General features: G+C 32.6%; 1 protein-coding gene across 9 annotated transcripts in view; it reads left to right on the plus strand.

Annotated features, from left to right (window-relative positions):
- EEA1 (early endosome antigen 1) overlaps positions 1–19,544 on the plus strand; it is a 474,430-nt gene that overhangs the window by 398,958 nt on the left and 55,928 nt on the right. For all 9 annotated transcript variants that reach the window (XM_048218026.2, XM_057316401.1, XM_057316403.1 and 6 more), the window contains 6 exons: positions 1,362–1,401; positions 2,322–2,435; positions 3,134–3,255; positions 4,167–4,322; positions 11,941–12,057; positions 18,279–18,617. In XM_048218026.2, the coding sequence (XP_048073983.1) occupies positions 1,362–1,401; positions 2,322–2,435; positions 3,134–3,255; positions 4,167–4,322; positions 11,941–12,057; positions 18,279–18,617 (888 nt within the window). The remainder of the gene's footprint in view (positions 1–1,361; positions 1,402–2,321; positions 2,436–3,133; positions 3,256–4,166; positions 4,323–11,940; positions 12,058–18,278; positions 18,618–19,544) is intronic.

A 19,544-nucleotide genomic window follows, 5' to 3' on the forward strand; every position in this document is an offset into this window, starting at 1 on the left:
GCCTTTTTATTTTTTCACCAAAAATTGTCATTTGTACTAGAAAAAAAACCCAAATAAATGGGTAGCAATATATCATCAGTCTTATTACTAGTCAGCTTCTGTATTTGAGGTGGGAAAGAAGTTTTAAGTAATCTACAATACTTAGAGTTCATTCACTCGTGTTTTACATAAATGCCGTTAATGATTCCTGAAACATGTGCAGTATTATTTTTTGTACCTGAAAACAGAGGAAACTGTTTACTACATTTGAGATAACTGTTTCACATTTAATAAATTAAATAAATTCTCCACAGTGCAAGGTGAAATTGCCTTGGTGTAGGAAATTTACTTTGGGGAAAATGTATTTAAAATATTGATGATTCTTAGCAACCGGTATGTCTAAATCTAATGTACAGGAAAATAAAAAGTCAGATATACTATGAGATGCCTTATTAAACTCTTTCAGATATGTATAATTTTTTAGAATGTGAAAATAATGAATAGGCAGTATAGTGTTTTATTCCTAATGCACATACTAAATTAAACATTATGGAATGTACTTTTTATTTCTGCCTTTAAAACAATGATTTATAATCCTGAATTAAAAATTTGTGCTTTTAATGTGAAACTTCTTAGTAATGATAGCTCCGTGGCATATTTTAGCTTATGCAAATTTTTATATGTTATAAAATTGAATCTTTTCTATTTTTTTAAAGATTTATTTATTTATTTGAGAGAGAGAGAGTTGGGGAAGGGTTGGGGAGGAGGGGCAGAGAGAAAAATCTCAAGCAGACTCCCAGCTGAGCAAGGAGCCCCACCCATGACCCTGAGATCGTGAGCTGAGCCAAAACCAAGAGTCTGACACTAACTCATTGAGCCACCCAGGCACCCCTAGGAGATTATGAATCTTATCTACTGAATTAAGTATTGGCTTTAGAATCCGTGTTTATAATTATAATAATTTATGTTATTTTTAAATCTACTGGTACGTCTGGGTGGCTCAGTTGGTTAAGCATCCAACTCTTGATCTCAGCTCAGGTCTTGATCTCATGGTCGTAAGTTCAAGCCCAGCGTGGAACCCACATTAAAAAAAAATCTTTACAGAATTTATGGAATTCAAGATGCTATCTATTGTAAGACCCATAATAACTTTATATTAACATAAAAAAATTCTTAGAACCAGTGACTGCCGTTAGATTGTTATGCCAGTCTGCCTAGTGGTACTCTAGAGACCTAGAAGATTGTGAACAGGCCAGAATTTTATCAAAATTTTGCTACTTACCTCATAGAATGTGGCTTTTAGAGATTTTTTTCACATCGGCAATGGTAATAGTACTGTCTTTTCCTTTTAATGTGTTTTTTTATGTCTTGTTTTCATTGAGGAGTCTAAACCTGATGGATTGGTGGCTGACTCATCAGCAGGTAACTTTACCTAAAGCAGATATTTTTTCATTTTTCTTTTTCTCCTTGCTCATTCTTCTTTTTTACTTTTTATCTTGTCTCTGATGTCTGCTACATAAATTTGTATTGTGGTTATACTTTCTGGCTCTAAAACAGTGAAGATAATAGTCATATTTTAGGTTTAGAGTATTACCTGTGAACTTCATAATTTAGTCAGTCAACAAAAATCTTAGTGTTTTTTTAGTTCATTTTGTTCTGTAGTTATAAATAAACATCTGGAATATTACATGAATACAGATTAATGAAAAGTTAAACCTATTTTAAAGAGTGATGTACTCTTTTTCTCTTGGGATAAAATGATGAAACCAGCATCTTTGTAACTGACTTTAACTGGAGGAATGCTCAATGAATAATCAAAATTATATTTTGAGGTTAGGTGTTCTATTTACTTTCCCTCTGAAGTCTTTTTATGGGAGTGAAGTATTAGGAGTTGACTGCGTATTTTAATTAATTCTTTTGTTTTATATAAGACCTTGATATTAAACCATGTCTAACTTCATTTCTCATTATTATAAATTTTATTTAGAGATACAGAATATATTCCTTTTTTTGGTTCGTTGATAGTCATAGGAAAATAACAGAAATGTGAAATCAAAATAATCTTGAAACAAATATTTATGGATTATTTGGGCATGATGCTAAATATTCCTTTCATTTGTTCTTTATGTTTATAAATTATGACTTGTGGCTTAAATAATTAGATATGCTTAATTCTTGAAATGTTGACATACTCTCTTCGTAACTGGATGATAGACTCACCTTGATCATCTTTTTTTTTCATGTTGATTGTCTTTACTATAATTAGGATATAAGTAATAACAATTTAGGAAATGTAATTAGCATTAATTATGTGTTTGAATAACTGTGATACTTTTTTGTAGAATTACAGTCTTTGGAACAACAATTAGAAGAAGCCCAAACAGAAAATTTTAATATTAAGCAAATGAAAGACTTATTTGAACAGAAAGCAGCCCAACTTGCCACTGAAATTGCAGGTGAATTGAATCAGAGTTTTTTAGCTAGTAAATCAGTGTTGTTACCTTTTTGCCATTATATATCCTAGAAATAATGCATTGATTGTATTTTAGTGTATTGTATTTTAGTATGATAAGGCATTTGTTAAAGACTCTGGTGGTGATTACTGGAGTTTAATAATAGAGTTGCTATATAAATTATTTTGTTTGTCCTCTCACCTCCTTTCAAAGGCCTGATTTTCTCTGTAGAATTCTTGAAATTTAGAGAAGATGAATTTTCTTTTGGGGTATGCCTGAAGATTTAGCAAGTAACATTTTGGAGAAGTTAAAAAATATAGTATAGATTTAACATTTGGTTATGCTATCAATTACTTTTTTAAAAATTACATGCTTTTAGGTAAAATATGTGATTAAGTATACATTAAAATGCTAATTAGTAACAATGCTGTGCTGTATGGAATTTATGTAGACAAAAACATTTGATTATTTTAAGTTCGTCATTTCATGTAATCATAAGTTGAAGTTTATTGTATGTATTTATGGTTATCTAAGGAATATGAATTTGAATTAATGATATGTAGATATGCATATATAGGAATAGATATAATAATTACAATACGTGGGTATTTAAGAAACTGTATAATATACAGAAATTTATAAAACTGTCCTTTTCTAGAGTTAATGTCATAAAACTAATATTTATATAACTTTTTAATTAGATATAAAGTCAAAATATGATGAAGAAAGAAGTCTTCGAGAAGCTGCTGAACAGAAAGTGACACATCTGACAGAAGAATTAAACACAGAAACAACTATAATTCAAGATCTGAAGACCGAACTGGTAATTTAGAAACCATTTATTGGAATGTACTTTTATAATTTTCTACATTAAAAATGAAATACGTACTCTGATGAAAAAATTTTAAAAGTATAGCTTCCCTAAAATGGAGGAAATAAAAATTCCCCATAGTTCTGTCCTCTGCACATACACTAATAGGATTTTTTACATAGAAATGGAATCTAGGATGAAAAACTTATTACCTTACCATTTTTGTTTCTATCTTAATATTATCTGCCTTTTTTCTTTTCCATATCTGTATCTCTGATCCTGACCTTTCCCCGCACTTTGGTTTTATAAGTCCACCTACCTTTAGGATACTTCTGATTGCATTTCTAGCTTTCATTTCAGATTCAACAAGTGTAACATCAGGTCATCATATTTCCTCCTCAACTATGTTTCTGTCATTGGTATTAAACATCTTCAGCAGTCTCCCAAGGTGTAACAACCTTGAATCTGTCCTTGACTGCTTTCTGTCCTTTATTTAGCACTCAAATATATCAATAAAATCAACCATATCCAACCTGCAACAAAGCCTAATTATGCTTACATCTGCTCCTTTATTTTTATCATCAGTTTCCTAGGATAGAAAATGAGGCATTTATGCTTCAAAATGTGACATTTATCAAGTGATTGTTATGACCATTGAGTGTAGTTTGTGAAGAAAAGGAAAGCAAATAAAGCACTAAGGATAATTGTGAATTTGCTATTTTGCGCCTTGAGTGGTAATACTATTAAATAGGACATACATATGGGGAAGAGGAGAGGCTTGTTGGGGGAAAGATATCAGTGGTCAATGTTTGAGTCCAATAATTGGTATCAAAGATTATTTTCATTTTGATTTCTTTGTAGTAAAACCATATAAAAATGTGTGTTCTTTTAGTTTTTCACTAATGTGAAAATGTGCTCTACAGCTTCAGAGACCTGGTATAGAAGATGTTGCTGTGCTGAAGAAAGAACTGGTGCAAGTTCAAACGCTAATGGACAACATGACCTTGGAACGGGAGAAAGAATCTGAAAAACTCAAAGATGAGTGCAAAAAGTTACAGGCAGAACATGCTAACTCAGAGGTAAATAAGTTCAGTATGCCTAAATGTGATTGTTGTTAACTTTATACTATTGAGTAAAGCCAACATTTGAGACTTTTCTGAGTGATCTATCAAAACAGGATTTGACTCTCATTTGCTCTAAATGATAATTGTATATAGTCAGTCCAATCTGAGAGACAATATTTAACTTTGCTTTACGAAGCTAGACATTTAGAGAAGAATGTTTGTATAAGAGTACTGTTTTATTTAATAAATGATATATATTGTGGGGAGATGATATTTAAAGTTAAATTTGATCCAAGCTAGTCAATAAGTGGTAATTGAGTTTATCTCAGTTTGGTAGGGGTAAAGAAAGTAAGATTTCATTTTTTACAATGTATTACCAGTGTTGTTCAGAAAAAAATATTTAGGAAAAACTTATTTTCTAGTAGGCTTGTTCCTCACTTATCAATTATTGAATTATGTTGTTAAAAGAAATCTTAAAAATCAACTAGTTTAACACTTCACCCAGAACTCCCCTTTATAGCATCTGAAAAGTGATCCCCAACTCTTGCTAGGTGGTGTAGGGGGTGCGTATTTCTTCATAAGTCAGCCATTCTGTTGAGTTGATATTTGTTTTCCTGTAATTTACATGCACTGGTTCCAGTTCTCCTTAGGAATTACGCAGAATAAATTGTTCCTTTTTTCCACATGAGATATTTGAAGACTGTTCATATTTATTGAGTTCTTTCTCTTCTAGGATAAACATTTTCAGTTCCTTCTACCGTTTATCACATGACTTGACTTTGGCCTGTAAATCCTTGAGATACATAATTGTGTCAGTTTATGACAAACTCTAGGATATGTAATAAATACATTTGCTTAAAAATGCTAGCCTTTTCCCCTTTTACTGTATTTTAGAGGATATTTTGTTATCTATTAATATTCTGTTAACTATTATTTGTAGTTCTTAAGCTCCGTTATGTGATGTGGACCGCTGTTTTTCATATTTTCAGTTTAAAAAGTTGAGTTATAGTGACATTTCAGTTTGCATTTCTTTCTTGGAGTTTTTAAGCTAATGATCTAAAAGCCCCTCTATTCATAAGTAGTAACATAATGAGCTATGGAGTATAAATATTATAAATAACCGTGTCATCCTTTCTCTTTCTTCCTCCTGAATCTTATCAGTGGGGGAATGGTGAAAGTTTATGGGTATAACATGCATAAGCATGTGAAGCTTTATGATGCTTAGTACTTCAGGCTTTAAAGTTTATGAATTTCCCAAAAGTGATCTTTGTAGCCCAATGACATATAACCCCACAGTTTTTAAAACAATTTTAGGGAGTTCATGAACTTACTGAAGCCAGTTAAAAGGTTCTAATATGTAATCAAGGAGATGCTGAATAAAAGAAGTCTCATGAGGAAAAAAGCCCATTCAGATAATGTGAAAGCAGAAATACTTGAATTTGGGTGAATTGAGTCATATATTTCTGTGCTTCAGTAAGAATTACTTTTGATTAAATCTGCCTGCCCACTAGTATTTCTCAAATTTTAAAAAAATTATATTCTCTTTTGATTAAAAAAATTTCTTTAATGTTATTTGAAATTTCCAAACAAATGTCATAGGATGACTAAAATTGAATCATAATAATGGCATTTTTATGATATAGCTATTTTAAAGTGCAATCCTCTCTGACCTTTTCCAGCTGAGAATTATGGAGTTATTGTATGTTTACTTGTTAAACAAGTAGAATTTGAACAGGGAGAAGAAATTTATATATTTACTTGCGTTTGGGGAAAAATATACGTGGGGAAATATTTCTGAGTAATATTTAATAATTACTTTGTTTAATATGGAGGATTTTTGTAAATTTGCATTTTCACATAGATTAAATTATCTTTATATGTTACGAGGAGGTCATTTAAGATGAAAAAGTTTAACTAGAGTTATATAAGATTTGGGAGAAAAGGATTTAGTGTCTTCCTATACTGTCCTCTGTGAACAAAGGTGATGGTGGGAAACGATTTTTTTTCCCCCTCTCAGAAAGATGTTTCTGGAAAAGAAAGATGACGTAGAAATCCATTCTTCACATCTTCTTTCACATTTTCATAATATTTTTCTTTTTAAGGGTTTTGAAATAAATTTTATTTATTTATTTATTTATTTATTTATTTATTTATTTATTTTAAAGACTTTTATTATTTATTTGACAGAGAGAGAGAGAGCCAGCGAGAGAGGGAACACAGGCAGAGGGAGTGGGAGAGGAAGAAGCTGGCTCCCAGCGGAGGAGCCCGATGTGGGGCTCGATCCCAGGACCCTGAGATCATTCCCTGAGCCAAAGGCAGACACTTAACGACTGAGCCATCCAGGCACCCCTGAAATAAATTTTAAAATAGATTTGTTCTTGCTGAATAGTGACTTAATATTTCATCATATTTTTAGGAAAACAAGGATAATATTTACTTTCTACTTAGTTAATAGGTTTGTAATGATCGAGACCTCGCATTATACTGAAGTATTTTGAACAACTTTAGGAAATGGTAGCATAAGAGTCAGAGTAATATTATTATTGGAAACAAACTCTTAACTTTTTGAGCACCACTAGGTTTTGGATACCGTGCCAGGTACTTTAAATGTATGGTCTCATTTGTTTCTTTTAACCTGTAAGTGAAGTATTATGTTTGTTTATATGGAAGTAATCTGAAGCTTGGTGAAGGTAAATAACTTGTTTAAGTTCATGCACCTGATGTAAGGAAGCTAGGACTAGAACTCAGGTCTTCTCCAAAGCCTGCAGTCTTTCCCTATCTCATTTTGAGTGGTCTGGTGATTGCCTTATAAGTGAATCTGTGCTATTAATCTTGACCTAATACTTACTGTTATTACTTTTTATATTTTGCCATATTGTATGTTGTAATATTTATATTGAATACAACTTAAAATACTTTTGAATTGTTTCATACCATTTTCATATTAAAAAATTAATGTGTAGATATTTCATTTCATTTAATGTTTATAACTCCATTTGTTTTTAGCTTCTGCTTACTTTTTAAATATATGACATGTATTTTACTAATTTATTAGAATTCAATCCTATTTATTCTCAAATTTGTTAGTGGATTGTAACACTTAATGAAAAAATTTATTTTATATATTACTACTTTACTGAAACTAAATATTGTTGTCTGAAACACAATACATTAAAAGGAATTAAAGGAGCTAAAAATGTAATGATTTATTTGGTATTTCTAATTGAGGCTGAGGACATAATATAATGTATATTATTAAGTATGTTCTTGTGTTCCATTACTTTCATTTATATATACCTTATGAATTCATTGGCATTTTTTTAGTCTAGATATTTTAGAAAAATAACTCATTCTAAAGCATTTGAAAATACTTTATAGTTATGTCATAGATCAGAAATTGAGGATTTAAGGATTAAAGTATTATTTAAAAAATTTACATTATTGAAAATATTAAAGCTATAATCAACTTATATTTGGTGTAGTCTTTAATGGAAATGATCTTTTAAGGTTCTTATTTGTATTCCAAATAAACTCATTTTAAAAGCCAAAATATTTATAAAGATGGAATAAAAATGATTATACTCACGCATAGTTATTAAAAAGAGTACTTAAATATCTTTTAAAAGTACGCAAATATCAGAGATCAGATTTAGTATGTCTGGGCATTTGTATTGTACGTTCATTGTGTACTTTTGTCAGTCTTGTCTTTCACCTTTCATCCATCATTTTATTATTATTTTTTTTCTGCTTTCTAATGGAGATGCTTAAACTTGAGGTAATGTGTTTTTTGGAAGGCTTTTAATGTTAGTAATACATAGCACCTTCTATTGTTGTATGGCAATTTTGTATTTTAAGGCAATCTCAGAACTTCAAAGATACTCTCATTTTTTTAATTAAGCAAATTTTCAACCATCTTTAAATGAGTATTTACTAATAGTAATATAGTATTAGAACAATAATTATAATTCTAAAGCACTAGCAGGATGTTTGCCCAAAATATCTTTCCTTAATTATTTTTTAATTTAAGATTTTTAGTAAAAATCCAATGTTAAATTCAATAACATGGCTTCAAGGAAATGCAGACTATTTTATTGGGTTTGATATTGGGTACAAAAATCTATTAACTCCCTGGAGACGAATCACTCATTTCTTTAGTGCATATTTTTTAATGTCTAGGATCAGCAACTATTTTAGGTGTAGGGAATACAACAGTGAGTAAGACAGAGTGCCTGCTCTGATAAAGCTTATATTTCTTTGTGGAAGCCAGACAAGATGTAAGTAAACCAAATCATGATAGAAAGTCAGTTAATGCTAAGTGCTATAAAGAAAAATAAAGCAGGAAAATTAACAAGTCAGGAAATGACAGATGTTGTCTAAGATGCAAAGAAAGGGGAACCCTCTTACACTGTTGGTGGGAATGCAAGCTGGTGCAGCCACCTTGGAAAACAGTATGAAGGTTTCTCAAAAAGTTGAAAATAGAGCTACCCTACAACCCAGCAATTGCACTACTGGGTATTTACCCCAAAGATACAAATGTAGTGATCCGAAGAGGCACCTGCACCCCAATGTTTATAGCAGCAGTGTCCACAATAGCCAGACTATGGAAAGAGCCTATATGTCCATCAACAGATGAATGGGTAAAGAAGATGTGGTGTATGGAATACTACTCAGCCATCAAAAAGAATGAAATCTTGACATTTGCAACAATGTGGATGGACCTAGAGGGTATTATGCTAAGCAAAATGATCAGAGAAAGACAATTACCATATGATTTCACTCATATGTGGAATTTAAGAAGCAAAATAGGATCATGGGGGAAGGGAGGGAAAAATAAAACAAGATGAAATCAGAGAGAGAGACAAACCATGAGACTTTCAATCATAAGAAACAAACAAACTGAGGTTTTCTGGAGGGGAGAGGGGTGGGAGATGGGGCAACTGGATGGGAAAAAAAAAAGAAAAAGGGCATATGTATGGGCAGTAGTGTAGTGGAGCTGATAATAATGTAGGACAATTTTAGATAGATGATCAGGGAAGGTCTTCTCAAGGAGGGTATATGTGAGAAGTAAGCAAGAATCAGGGTGAAGAATTGGGACCAATCATTCCCAGGAAGAGGGAGTGCAGCTATTAAAGCCTCAAGGCACAGATGAGTCTGGCCTGTTAAACAGTGAGGAAAGTCAATGTGAAGAGCCATCTTTGTTTGAATTTCACCCATAGTCATATTTGAACAGGGAATGTTTTTATTTCCTTGCAAATTTTGACTTTTTAAAATTTTTATTTTTCCCTCATACAAACATAATACATGATCATTGTAAAAGATTAAGATGATTTATAAAGTACAACAGAGAAAGTGAATGTTTTCTGAAATTCACTCCCCTCCTCCCCTTCTCCATGACTAAAATATACCCTTTGGTATAAATTCTTCCCACATCTTTCCTTTTTCCACCCTTGAGTAAAAATATTTCAAATGCTAGCTTTTAAAAAAATTCTAGTTAAAAAAAGTACATACTTAGTGTACAATGGATAAATGATACCTAATGTCTAGTTCTTTAGGTATTAAAATTATAAAATCATTTATATGAATGTATCTAAAAACTATAAAATTTTAACAGGATATTTTTGGATATATTTGCTTTACATTTTACTTGTTTTTTCTACATTTTGGAGTTAATCAGCAAGATAGATACTAGATAGATGTTACTCTTGGCTTACTATATTTTATAATCTTAAATGCAGAATCATAGTATTTTAATGAAATATACTCATAATTTGCATCTTAATATATACTGTTATTTCTGTTTATTATGTGTTACTCTGCTAAATCCTTTGATACACAGTACTTTAAAATAGCCAAACTGTTCCTAATATTTCTATTAACATCCATAATATTACTAACAGAAAATTATCTGAGATTCAGAGTTGTTAGAAATAGCAGTTTGAAATAAACTCCCAATATCAATGAAAAGGTTACATGATCATTTTAAGGAAGAAGTTATTAGGATATACCTTTAACTTGAATATAGTTAAAAATAACAAATATTTAAAGATTTCCTTCTTTGGGGCACCTGGGTGGCTCAGTTAAGTGTCTAACTCTTGATCTTGGCTCAGGTCTTAATCTCAAGGTCATGAGTTCAAGCCCCACATTGGGTTCCATGCTGGGTGTAGAGCCTACTTAAAAACAAAAAGACCCCCAACATTTCTTTCTCTTAAGGATACAATATCAGTTATTGAAACATGCTTTATAAGCTATAATTGTAAAGCAATATGACCAATTGCCTTTCATTGTATTAGAATTGGTTTATTTACGTGAATGTTTTCCTTAAAAGTTCTAGCCAGGAAGATATCTCAGACATGCTGCCCTTCATAAAAACATTCTTGAAACCTCTTTTAACTGACTTTAAGCCAGTTCGGAAAACAGTCAAAAAATGTTTCATTAACTTATGATTATTAAAATAAAATAGTATAAGCCCAAGTGTTTGATCATTCAGTTTAATTACTTAACCTCCTTTGCAAGATAGTTTCCAAAACTTTAAACCAAAGCACTGTAATGGATGAAGATATATATACCACCAATGAGAATCCTTTTTAAAAAACCAAAAGTGCCACACATACTAGAAGGGTTTCCAAAAGAAGATCTCTTGGCATTATTGTCAAAATAAATCGATAGCCTTCTAAGGTTTCTCCCTTGAAAATGAAAGTACTTATTTGTAATATTGGATATAGACAACTACTGACGTGTTTATTAGGAAAAAAATTTTTTAAATTTATCTCTTTTTCATATGAAGTTATTTACTAATAAAGAATGTAGACAATGAAAATGATTGTAACTTCGGGAATGTAAAAACTGAAGCCAATAAGCAATATTAGAAATACAGAGTTATTTTGTTATTATCAGTTGCAGGAAACCATTCTTAAAAAGCAGTACTTAGTCTCTCTTTCCCTAGTTGTTGAAGCTCTCGTGTGTAGGAAGTTTCTGTTTCTAAGATCTTTGCTTTCTTTTCTGTTATTTTTTAAATGATCAAACCATTGTCTTAATTTCATTAAAAAGTGTTAAAATGCATCAGAGCAAATTTAAGTCCAGCTATTATACCTGATCACGGAGTGGCCCAGCTTAATGAAACTATATCTAATAAAAGTTTATATATAAACCTCTTTGGACAAAGACTTAACATCATAGTAAAAAGATGATTTACCACCTTTCCAAGGTGATTCTGTATTGTATGTTTGCATTTATTTAACATGTTTTTAAAAGGAAAGGCTATCCTATAGAAATTGGGAGAAAATGTGGGCATTTTCTTTAAATCTTCAAAATTCAAAAGGATTAAAGTACAGAGTTTCAAAGACAGTATATTTTGATGCTGACTCAGACACATAAAGTAGGATGCCAACTCTTCATTTCATGCATTATTAAATAAATGAAGTTGTGCATTTTGGGTAAATTTTAAAAATTAATTTTCGAACATGATGTGGGGTGGCAGTAGGGTTGTAGGAAAAAGAACTAAGTTGAAACTTATAAGTATTATTTTAATTTAACAACAATTGACAAAAATCTATGTAACTTAAAAACCTTTGGGTGCTCCCATTTCCTATTCCATTTTAGTTTTCTCTAATTTTTTTTTCTTTCTTTTTTTAAGGCCACAATAAGCCAGCTAAGGAGTGAGCTTGCCAAAGGCCCCCAGGAAGTTGCTGTATATGTGCAGGAACTACAAAAACTTAAAAGTTCAGTTAATGAATTAACACAAAAAAATCAGGTGAGAGTTTAAAAACTGCATATAGTGGTGAATTGATTTTATATATCTTAAATTTTAATCTTGTGTATGTTATATATATATTGGCATGAGTACAGCATGACTTAATTCTGGTTTTTAAATGTTAAGGACATTCACATTGTTATGAAACCAATCTCCAGAACTCTTCATCCTGCAGAACTAAAACTCTACACTCTTTGAACAACTCACCAGTCACCGCCACCTTCTGTAAAGGAAAAGCACTCCTGTGTGTCTCTACTCTCAGTATCCTACTACACCTTTACTTCTCACACCAGAAGTATGTTCCTCACTTCAACAGTTCTGTGACACCAGCTGGTGTCATACAGTGTAACACAGTTCTGACACCATTTACTTGGAGACAGTGTCAGATCCCACAGTTTAAGGGATGAGTCCCACAAGACTGTTCCCGCACCCCTCCTGCCAACACCAATTGAAAGTCCAGCTTGTTACCTGTACTTTGTACCAAATGGCTGTAAGTAGGAAGCTCCCACAACCCTGGCCTTAGAATGGATTAATTTGCCAGAGTGACTCACAAAACACAGGAAAACATTTTACTTACCAGATTACTGGTTTATTTTAAAAGATATAATTCAAGAGCAGCCAGATGAAAGAGATCCATAGGGTCAGATGTGTGGGAAAGGGCATGGAGCTTCTATACTCTCTCTAGGTGCTTTCTATGTGTTCACCAACCTAGAATCTCTCAACCCTGTCCCTTTGGGATTTTAAGGAGGCCTCCTTACATAGACATGATTGATAAATTATTGGCCATTAGTGATTAACTCAACCTCTAGCTCCTCTCCCCTCCCTGAGGTGGGTGGTGTTGTTGGCGGGGTTGATGAGGGGTTGGGTTGAAAGTTCTAACCCTTTAATCCTGGTTGATTGCCATGGCAACCGGCCCACATCCTTAGGGTCTTTCTAAAAAATCACCTTATTAACATAAACTCATTGGTGTTTGAAAGGGACTTGTTATGAATAACAGAAGACATTTTCATTGCTCTTATCACTTAGGAAATTCCAAGGGTTTTTGGAGCTCTTCCAGAAATGGGGATGATAACCCAAAGTATATTTTTTTATTGTAAATCACAATCACACTTTGGATATAACAAGTTTTTGATTTGATATAATCCAGTTTATCTGTTTTTGCTTTTGGTGTCATATTTAAGAAATCATTGCCAAATCCAAACCCATGAAGCTTTTCCCCTGTGTTTTCTTCTAATAGATTTATAGTTTTAGGTCTTATGTTTTGGTCTTTGATTCATTTTGACCTAATTTTTTTTTTTTTTATAGTCCCAGGTAAGGATTTAGTTTCATTCTTTCACATATGGGTAGTTTCTCCTGCAGCATTTGTTGAAAAGACTTTCCTTTACCGTGCTCTTGGCACCCTTGTTAAAAATCATTTGACAATGTATGTGAGTGTTTATTTATGGGCTCTTTATGCCTATATCATTGGTCTATATTCTTTCTTTATGCCAGTACCACACAGTTTGGACTACTGTAGCTTTTAATAAGTTTTGAAATCAGAAGAGTATGAGACCTTCAACTTTGTCCTTTATTTTGTATTTTGTAATGTTAATATTTCCCACCTTGTTTCTTTATAGATGAGCAACAGATAATATTTAGTTTGGGAACAGGGTAGGTATTGGTTAGTACTTTCTTTTCATGTCTTTACTCTTTTGGTGGCGGGGGAGTAGGAAGTCATTAAACCTTTTTATTGAACAGTGTGGTGAATTTGTTGGCTTTGCTTTTTAATAAGTCGAACCTAATATTTTGGTGAAATATAACAAGGGAAAAACCAAAGAAAAGAACGTAGTAGAGGGGGAAAAAGAGATTAAGTATAATTGGCTGTAAATATCAAGCCTCCTGCCAATAGCCAGGTGAATGAACTTGGAGCAGATCCTCCAAATCTCGTCAAGTCGTCAGAGACTATAGCTCTGGCTCATAGCTTATTCCAACGTCATGAGAAACTGAGGTAGAACCACCAGCTAAGCTGTTTCTGGATTCCTGACCCTCAGAAGTTGTGTGAGATGATACATATAATTTTAACCTGCAAAGTTTTAGAGTAATTTGTTGCTTGTGACATTGGCCAACAGTTCTCAAACCTCTTCATCTCAGGAATGCTATATATTCTCAAAATTGTTATGGACCCCCAAAGAGGTTTTATTTTCTTGGATTATATCTATAGGTACTTAGTGTATTAGAGATTAAAACATAAATTTAAAAAATATGTATGCATTTGTTTTAAAAACATTATTAAATATTAACATAAATACCATTTTGGATGAAAAATGACTATTTTTCCAAAACAAAAAATAGGGGTGATGTTTTATATTTTGTAAACCTCTTTAATGTCTAGCTTAATATTATGACAGATGGATTCTTATATCTGCTTCTACATTTCATCTGTTGTGATATGGTTGAAGGGTATGAAGAAAATTCAATCTCATAAAGATAATGTAGTTGGAAAGGGGAGGAATATCTTAACCTTTTCAGGTAATTATAGCTATTTTTATTTGATACTATATCAAAACTAGATAAAGCATAGTTTCTCAAAAGTTAGTTACAACAGAGAATCTGAAACCATATCAATGCTGTTTTTATACTTGTAACATTAAATTTATTAGTTTTTCTTGCCTTTTGAGTGGATCTTTCCTGTGCATGATTTTATAGCATCATACATTAGTCATGTGGAAAATGTTGGTTGTGCCGATCTTCCAGATATTGACAGATTTCATTGTACAATGTAAAAACGGTATCATTTGTCAATATCACCATCTATCTCAGAATAGACCTTAAGTATGAGAAAGTGTCAAGCTCATGGTGATGGATACAAGTTTTCCAAAAGTCTAAGCTTCATTTGAAAGCTCGAATTTTATTATTGGAAACAAATAGTATCAGTTCTGTTCTTTTAAGTGATAGGTTCTTTTCTTACCCGAGTTTGAGTAATCATGGTTTGTCTGTTAATCTTTCCAATAAAAATGGTGTTTCATGAAAAAAAGCAACTAGCTCAGCTTGTAATTCAATACCATTAATGCTCTTCTGTGTGACAGTTATATTATTCTTTGGTATCCAGCAGCAGTGATCTATGCATACTTCCTACTCTTTCACATAGATTCTATTATTCCTTGCTATTACAGATATTTCGGCTGTGAACATTCACATACAAATCTCATGCATTTGTGCAAGAATTTCTCTGTTATATACTTCCAAGTGAAATTGCTGGGTTGTAGGCTACACATGTGTTCAAATTTAGTAGGTGACCTCAAATAATTTTCCAAAGTATTTATACCTGTTTACCGTTGTCCATTTCTCTGTCAATTCTTCTCCTCCTCATCTTCCCCCCCCTCCTCCTTCTTCTTCTTTAAAGATTTTATTTGTTTGAGAGAGAGAGACAGAGATAGTGAGAGAGAGAGAGAGAGCAATAGCAGGGAGGAGGGAGAAGCAGGCTCCCACTGGAGCAGGGAGCCCAATGGAGGGCTGTATCCCAGGACCCTGGAATCTTTTGTTTGTTTGTTTGTTTGTTTTTTAAGATTTTATTTATTTGACAGAGAGACACAGCTATAGAGGGAACACAAGCAAGGGGAGTGGGAGAGGGAGAAGCCGTCTTCCCGCTGAGCAGGGAGCCCGATACGGGCTCGATCCCAGGACCCTGGGATCATGACCTGAGCCGAAGGCAGACACTTAATGACTGAGCCACCCAGGCGCCGCAGGACCCTAGAATCTTTACGTTTAACCAACTGAGCTACCCAGGCACCCCTCTCTGTCAATTCTTGATGCTGATTTGATCTTTTTCTCTGGCTTATGAAAACCTGTCTACCCTCCCTCCACCTTTTTTCTCCTGTCAAGTTAATACGTAGAAAACATTTATATACAATTTAGTTTTATCTTTGTCCCTCAGTATGATTTTTAATTCCTTTGAGATCAGGGTTGACATTCCACTTTCTGGAGACTGACCAGGATATGTACATGATGTGGATGTTTATGATCAGTGTCATTTATTATGTAATTTTAAAACATTAAACTATTAATAAAGGGCATGATTTGACATGGATAGCCTGAAATGTGTAATCAGATAATGAAGCACAAATTGTATATATGTACACACACACACACACACACACACACACACACACACTATTAAAGTAAGTATTATGGCTATTTGGTGAATAATATATAGAATCAAGATGATTTAGTGTGGTTAAACTGGAATATTATTGATTGGAGAATAATAGAATCTTCTACTAATCTTAATAATCCTTACATAGTGAAGGCTTAACAATTTTTTTCCAAAATGTTTTCTTGTTTAGGATTTGCTCACCAGTTAAAGTAGCACAGACATGCATCCTTTTCTTATTATCCTGGCTATCTGCCTCTCCCACCCCTCCTCACCCCATGTCCTTGGCAAACCATAATTGTTGACAGTAGTGATACCCATGTGTTTTGAATTTGGAAATCTTTGCAAATGGCCTTATGAAGTCCATTACATAAAATGCCTTGGACAATTTTTGTGGGTCATAGCATCAAGGTGGATAGATAATATTTTAATACAAAACAAATGGCAAAAAAATTGGTATTGTGTTAATGTCAAGATCTTCAGCATTAGATCTTTTGGAAATGTTTTTGGAAAACTTAAAAACAAAAGGGAAATATTGAAGAAACTTCCTTCTTAGTTTCTAATAAGAATCATACTCTGACATTTAAACACGATTCTGCAACTCAGTTTAATTATTTTTATATAAATTCTGAGCAAATCATATGTTTATTTAAAGCTACTAGTATAGGTCATTGTAAGAGACTGAGTTATTCTTTGAGTTTCACCTCTCACTCCTTTTCCATCCTTTATTACTTTTCCCTTTCCAACAGTCCTAATGTTAAGGTGTTCACAGTCCAAAGCAAGAGCCAGATATGGCTAGCAGTTCTGTTGCTGTGTATTACCACTATATTGCAAAGTGGCGTATTGAAGAACAGTGTAGTACAGTGGTCAAAGTCATGTTTAAGTCCCAGCTTTGCCGCTGTCTGACTGTGACAGCCTCTCCCAAGTTTGTTTCCTCTTCTGCAAAGAGATACTATTTTACCCATTTGCCTCTAGGAGTGATATGTGTCTTAAATAAATTAATAGATATTTAAGTGCTTAGACCAGTGTCTGCCTTTTCTGTAAGCACCTCGGTCAACGTTTGTTGTTTTTGTTTTTATTTGGTAAGTGTGATACAGGGTTGGGTCAAGACCAGGGTGGAAGTTTTCCTAACTTACTGCCTAGTAAATCAGGAAAGGCTTTTGTAGAACATATAACTTTTTAGCTTAGTCTTCAGGTTTGCTAAGGAACATTTCACATGGCAGAAGGCTTTGATTGTCTTGTATTATTCCCTTCTAGCACTCTGCATATAAAAAAATGAGTATAGTAAATATCCACAGATTGACTTGTCAGATGTTTAAAGTGGCTTCCTATCCTAGCTATCTTTCTTATAGAATTGAGTCAAAGTTCTGATCCATGTGTTAGGTTTAAGTATGTTGACTTAAAATACTCTGTATTAATTGTAACAATTCCACTGAAACCAGATGTTGACCTTTGATTAGGCTAGCTGATCCAGATCTTTGATTGGGGTGTTGTTTTTATATTTTGTACTTGATAATATTGAGTAAAATAACAAAATATAAGGCAGGTAAATTATTTTTAGATTACTGTTTTTACACAGCTAGAAAGAAATTTGAGTTAATCTTAAACTTGTGACCCTTAAAAATGGTCTTTATCAAGAAGAGCAAAAATAAAGAATCATAGCATGTGCATACTAGAGCAGTGAATAGTATTGTTATGCTAAAGCTCTTATCAGCTATAAAATTACAACACCCCAAATCAGAATTGCCGTTGTATTTTGTTATTCAAAATAATTTTTGATGATAGAAGATAGTTTTAGTATTTAACTCAAATGAGAGAATATAAATATGTTGCATACCCTGAAGAATCTACTAGATTTAATGTTTCATTTTATGTCAAAATTTTGTTTTTAATTCTTAAATTATATTACTCGAGCTTAGTCAAATGGGCCAATGATAAAATAAGTTAGGATGTAATAATTTAATACTTTTTGGCTAGAATATGTTCACTGTTTTTATATTGCAATTTGACTAATTTTGATGGTTCTCTAAAGATTAAAAAATTGGAATAATTATAAATATTCACAAAGGAAATTTTTACATTGATATTTCAGAACTTGTCTGAAAAGTTGCTGAAGAAAGAACTGGAGTTTACTCAGTTAGAGGAGAAACATAATGAAGAATGTGTGAGTAAAAAGAATATACAAGCAAGCCTTCATCAAAAAGACTTAGATTGTCAACAGCTTCAGTCAAGATTATCTGCATCTGAAACCTCCCTGCAAAGAATACAGGCAGAACTAGGTGAAAAGGGAGAAGCTACACAAAAGCTCAAAGAAGAATTATCAGAAGTGGAGACCAAGTACCAGCATCTTAAGGCTGAGTTTAAACAGCTGCAACAGCAGAGAGAAGAAAAAGACCAGCACGGGTTACAACTCCAAAGTGAAGTTAATCAAGTAAGAGATGTTACTTTTATTTGTTGTAATTCCTCCTGTGGTTTCTTATTTGATCATAATATAGTTCATTAAAAAAATATTGTCATTTAAAAAAATTAACTCTTAATTTTCACAACCGGCAGGTTTGAGTCGGATTTCATTTCCTTTAATTTCATTTCAATTTTCCTTAATGAGAAAGAAATGTTAGCATCCATCATATAATATTGTTGTGAAGTGTTTATGAATGAATACCTATAAATTGCTTAGGATGGTACCTGGCATATGGTAGGTACTCAGCACCGTAGGTACTCATCACATGTTAGTTAATTGTAATTAATTCAAATTGTTGATCATTCTTTAATTTAGAAATTCTTATCTTTTTTCTTTTTTGTTACTAAATTTTCAAAATATAATTATGGTTAAACCAATAATATAAAAATATCTATATTTTAAAAGAAAAAAAATAAATTAGTCCTAACGACTATTTTTATAGTAATATCTAACTTAAATTTAAGTTCTATATTCTTATTATTTCTTATAGATAACATTAAAAATTGGTTGAAAAATGGAAATTTGGGGGACATTAAAGTCCTCAGCCACTTTTTTGATAATATTCAACTATTTTCACTTAAATGGTAGTGATACTTGCTTTTTTTTTTTTTTAATGCTCAGTTAGCCAGCATATAGTACATCATAAGTTTTTGATACAGCGGTCAGCAATTCATTAGTTGCGTTTAACACCCAGTGCTCATCACAACACGTGCCCTCCTTAATACCATCACCTGGTTACCCCATTCCGGCCCCCCCCCCCCCCGCCCTTCTGTAACCCTCAGTTTGTTTCCTGGAGTCCAGAGTCGCTCATGGTTTGTCTCCCTCTGTGATTTCTTCCCATTCAGTTTCCCCCTCCCTTCCTCTGTGGTCCTCTGCTCTATTCCTTATGTTCCATGT

The sequence above is a fragment of the Ursus arctos genome, unplaced genomic scaffold (genome assembly GCF_023065955.2).
Source record: "Ursus arctos isolate Adak ecotype North America unplaced genomic scaffold, UrsArc2.0 scaffold_21, whole genome shotgun sequence".
Lineage (NCBI taxonomy): Eukaryota > Metazoa > Chordata > Mammalia > Carnivora > Ursidae > Ursus > Ursus arctos.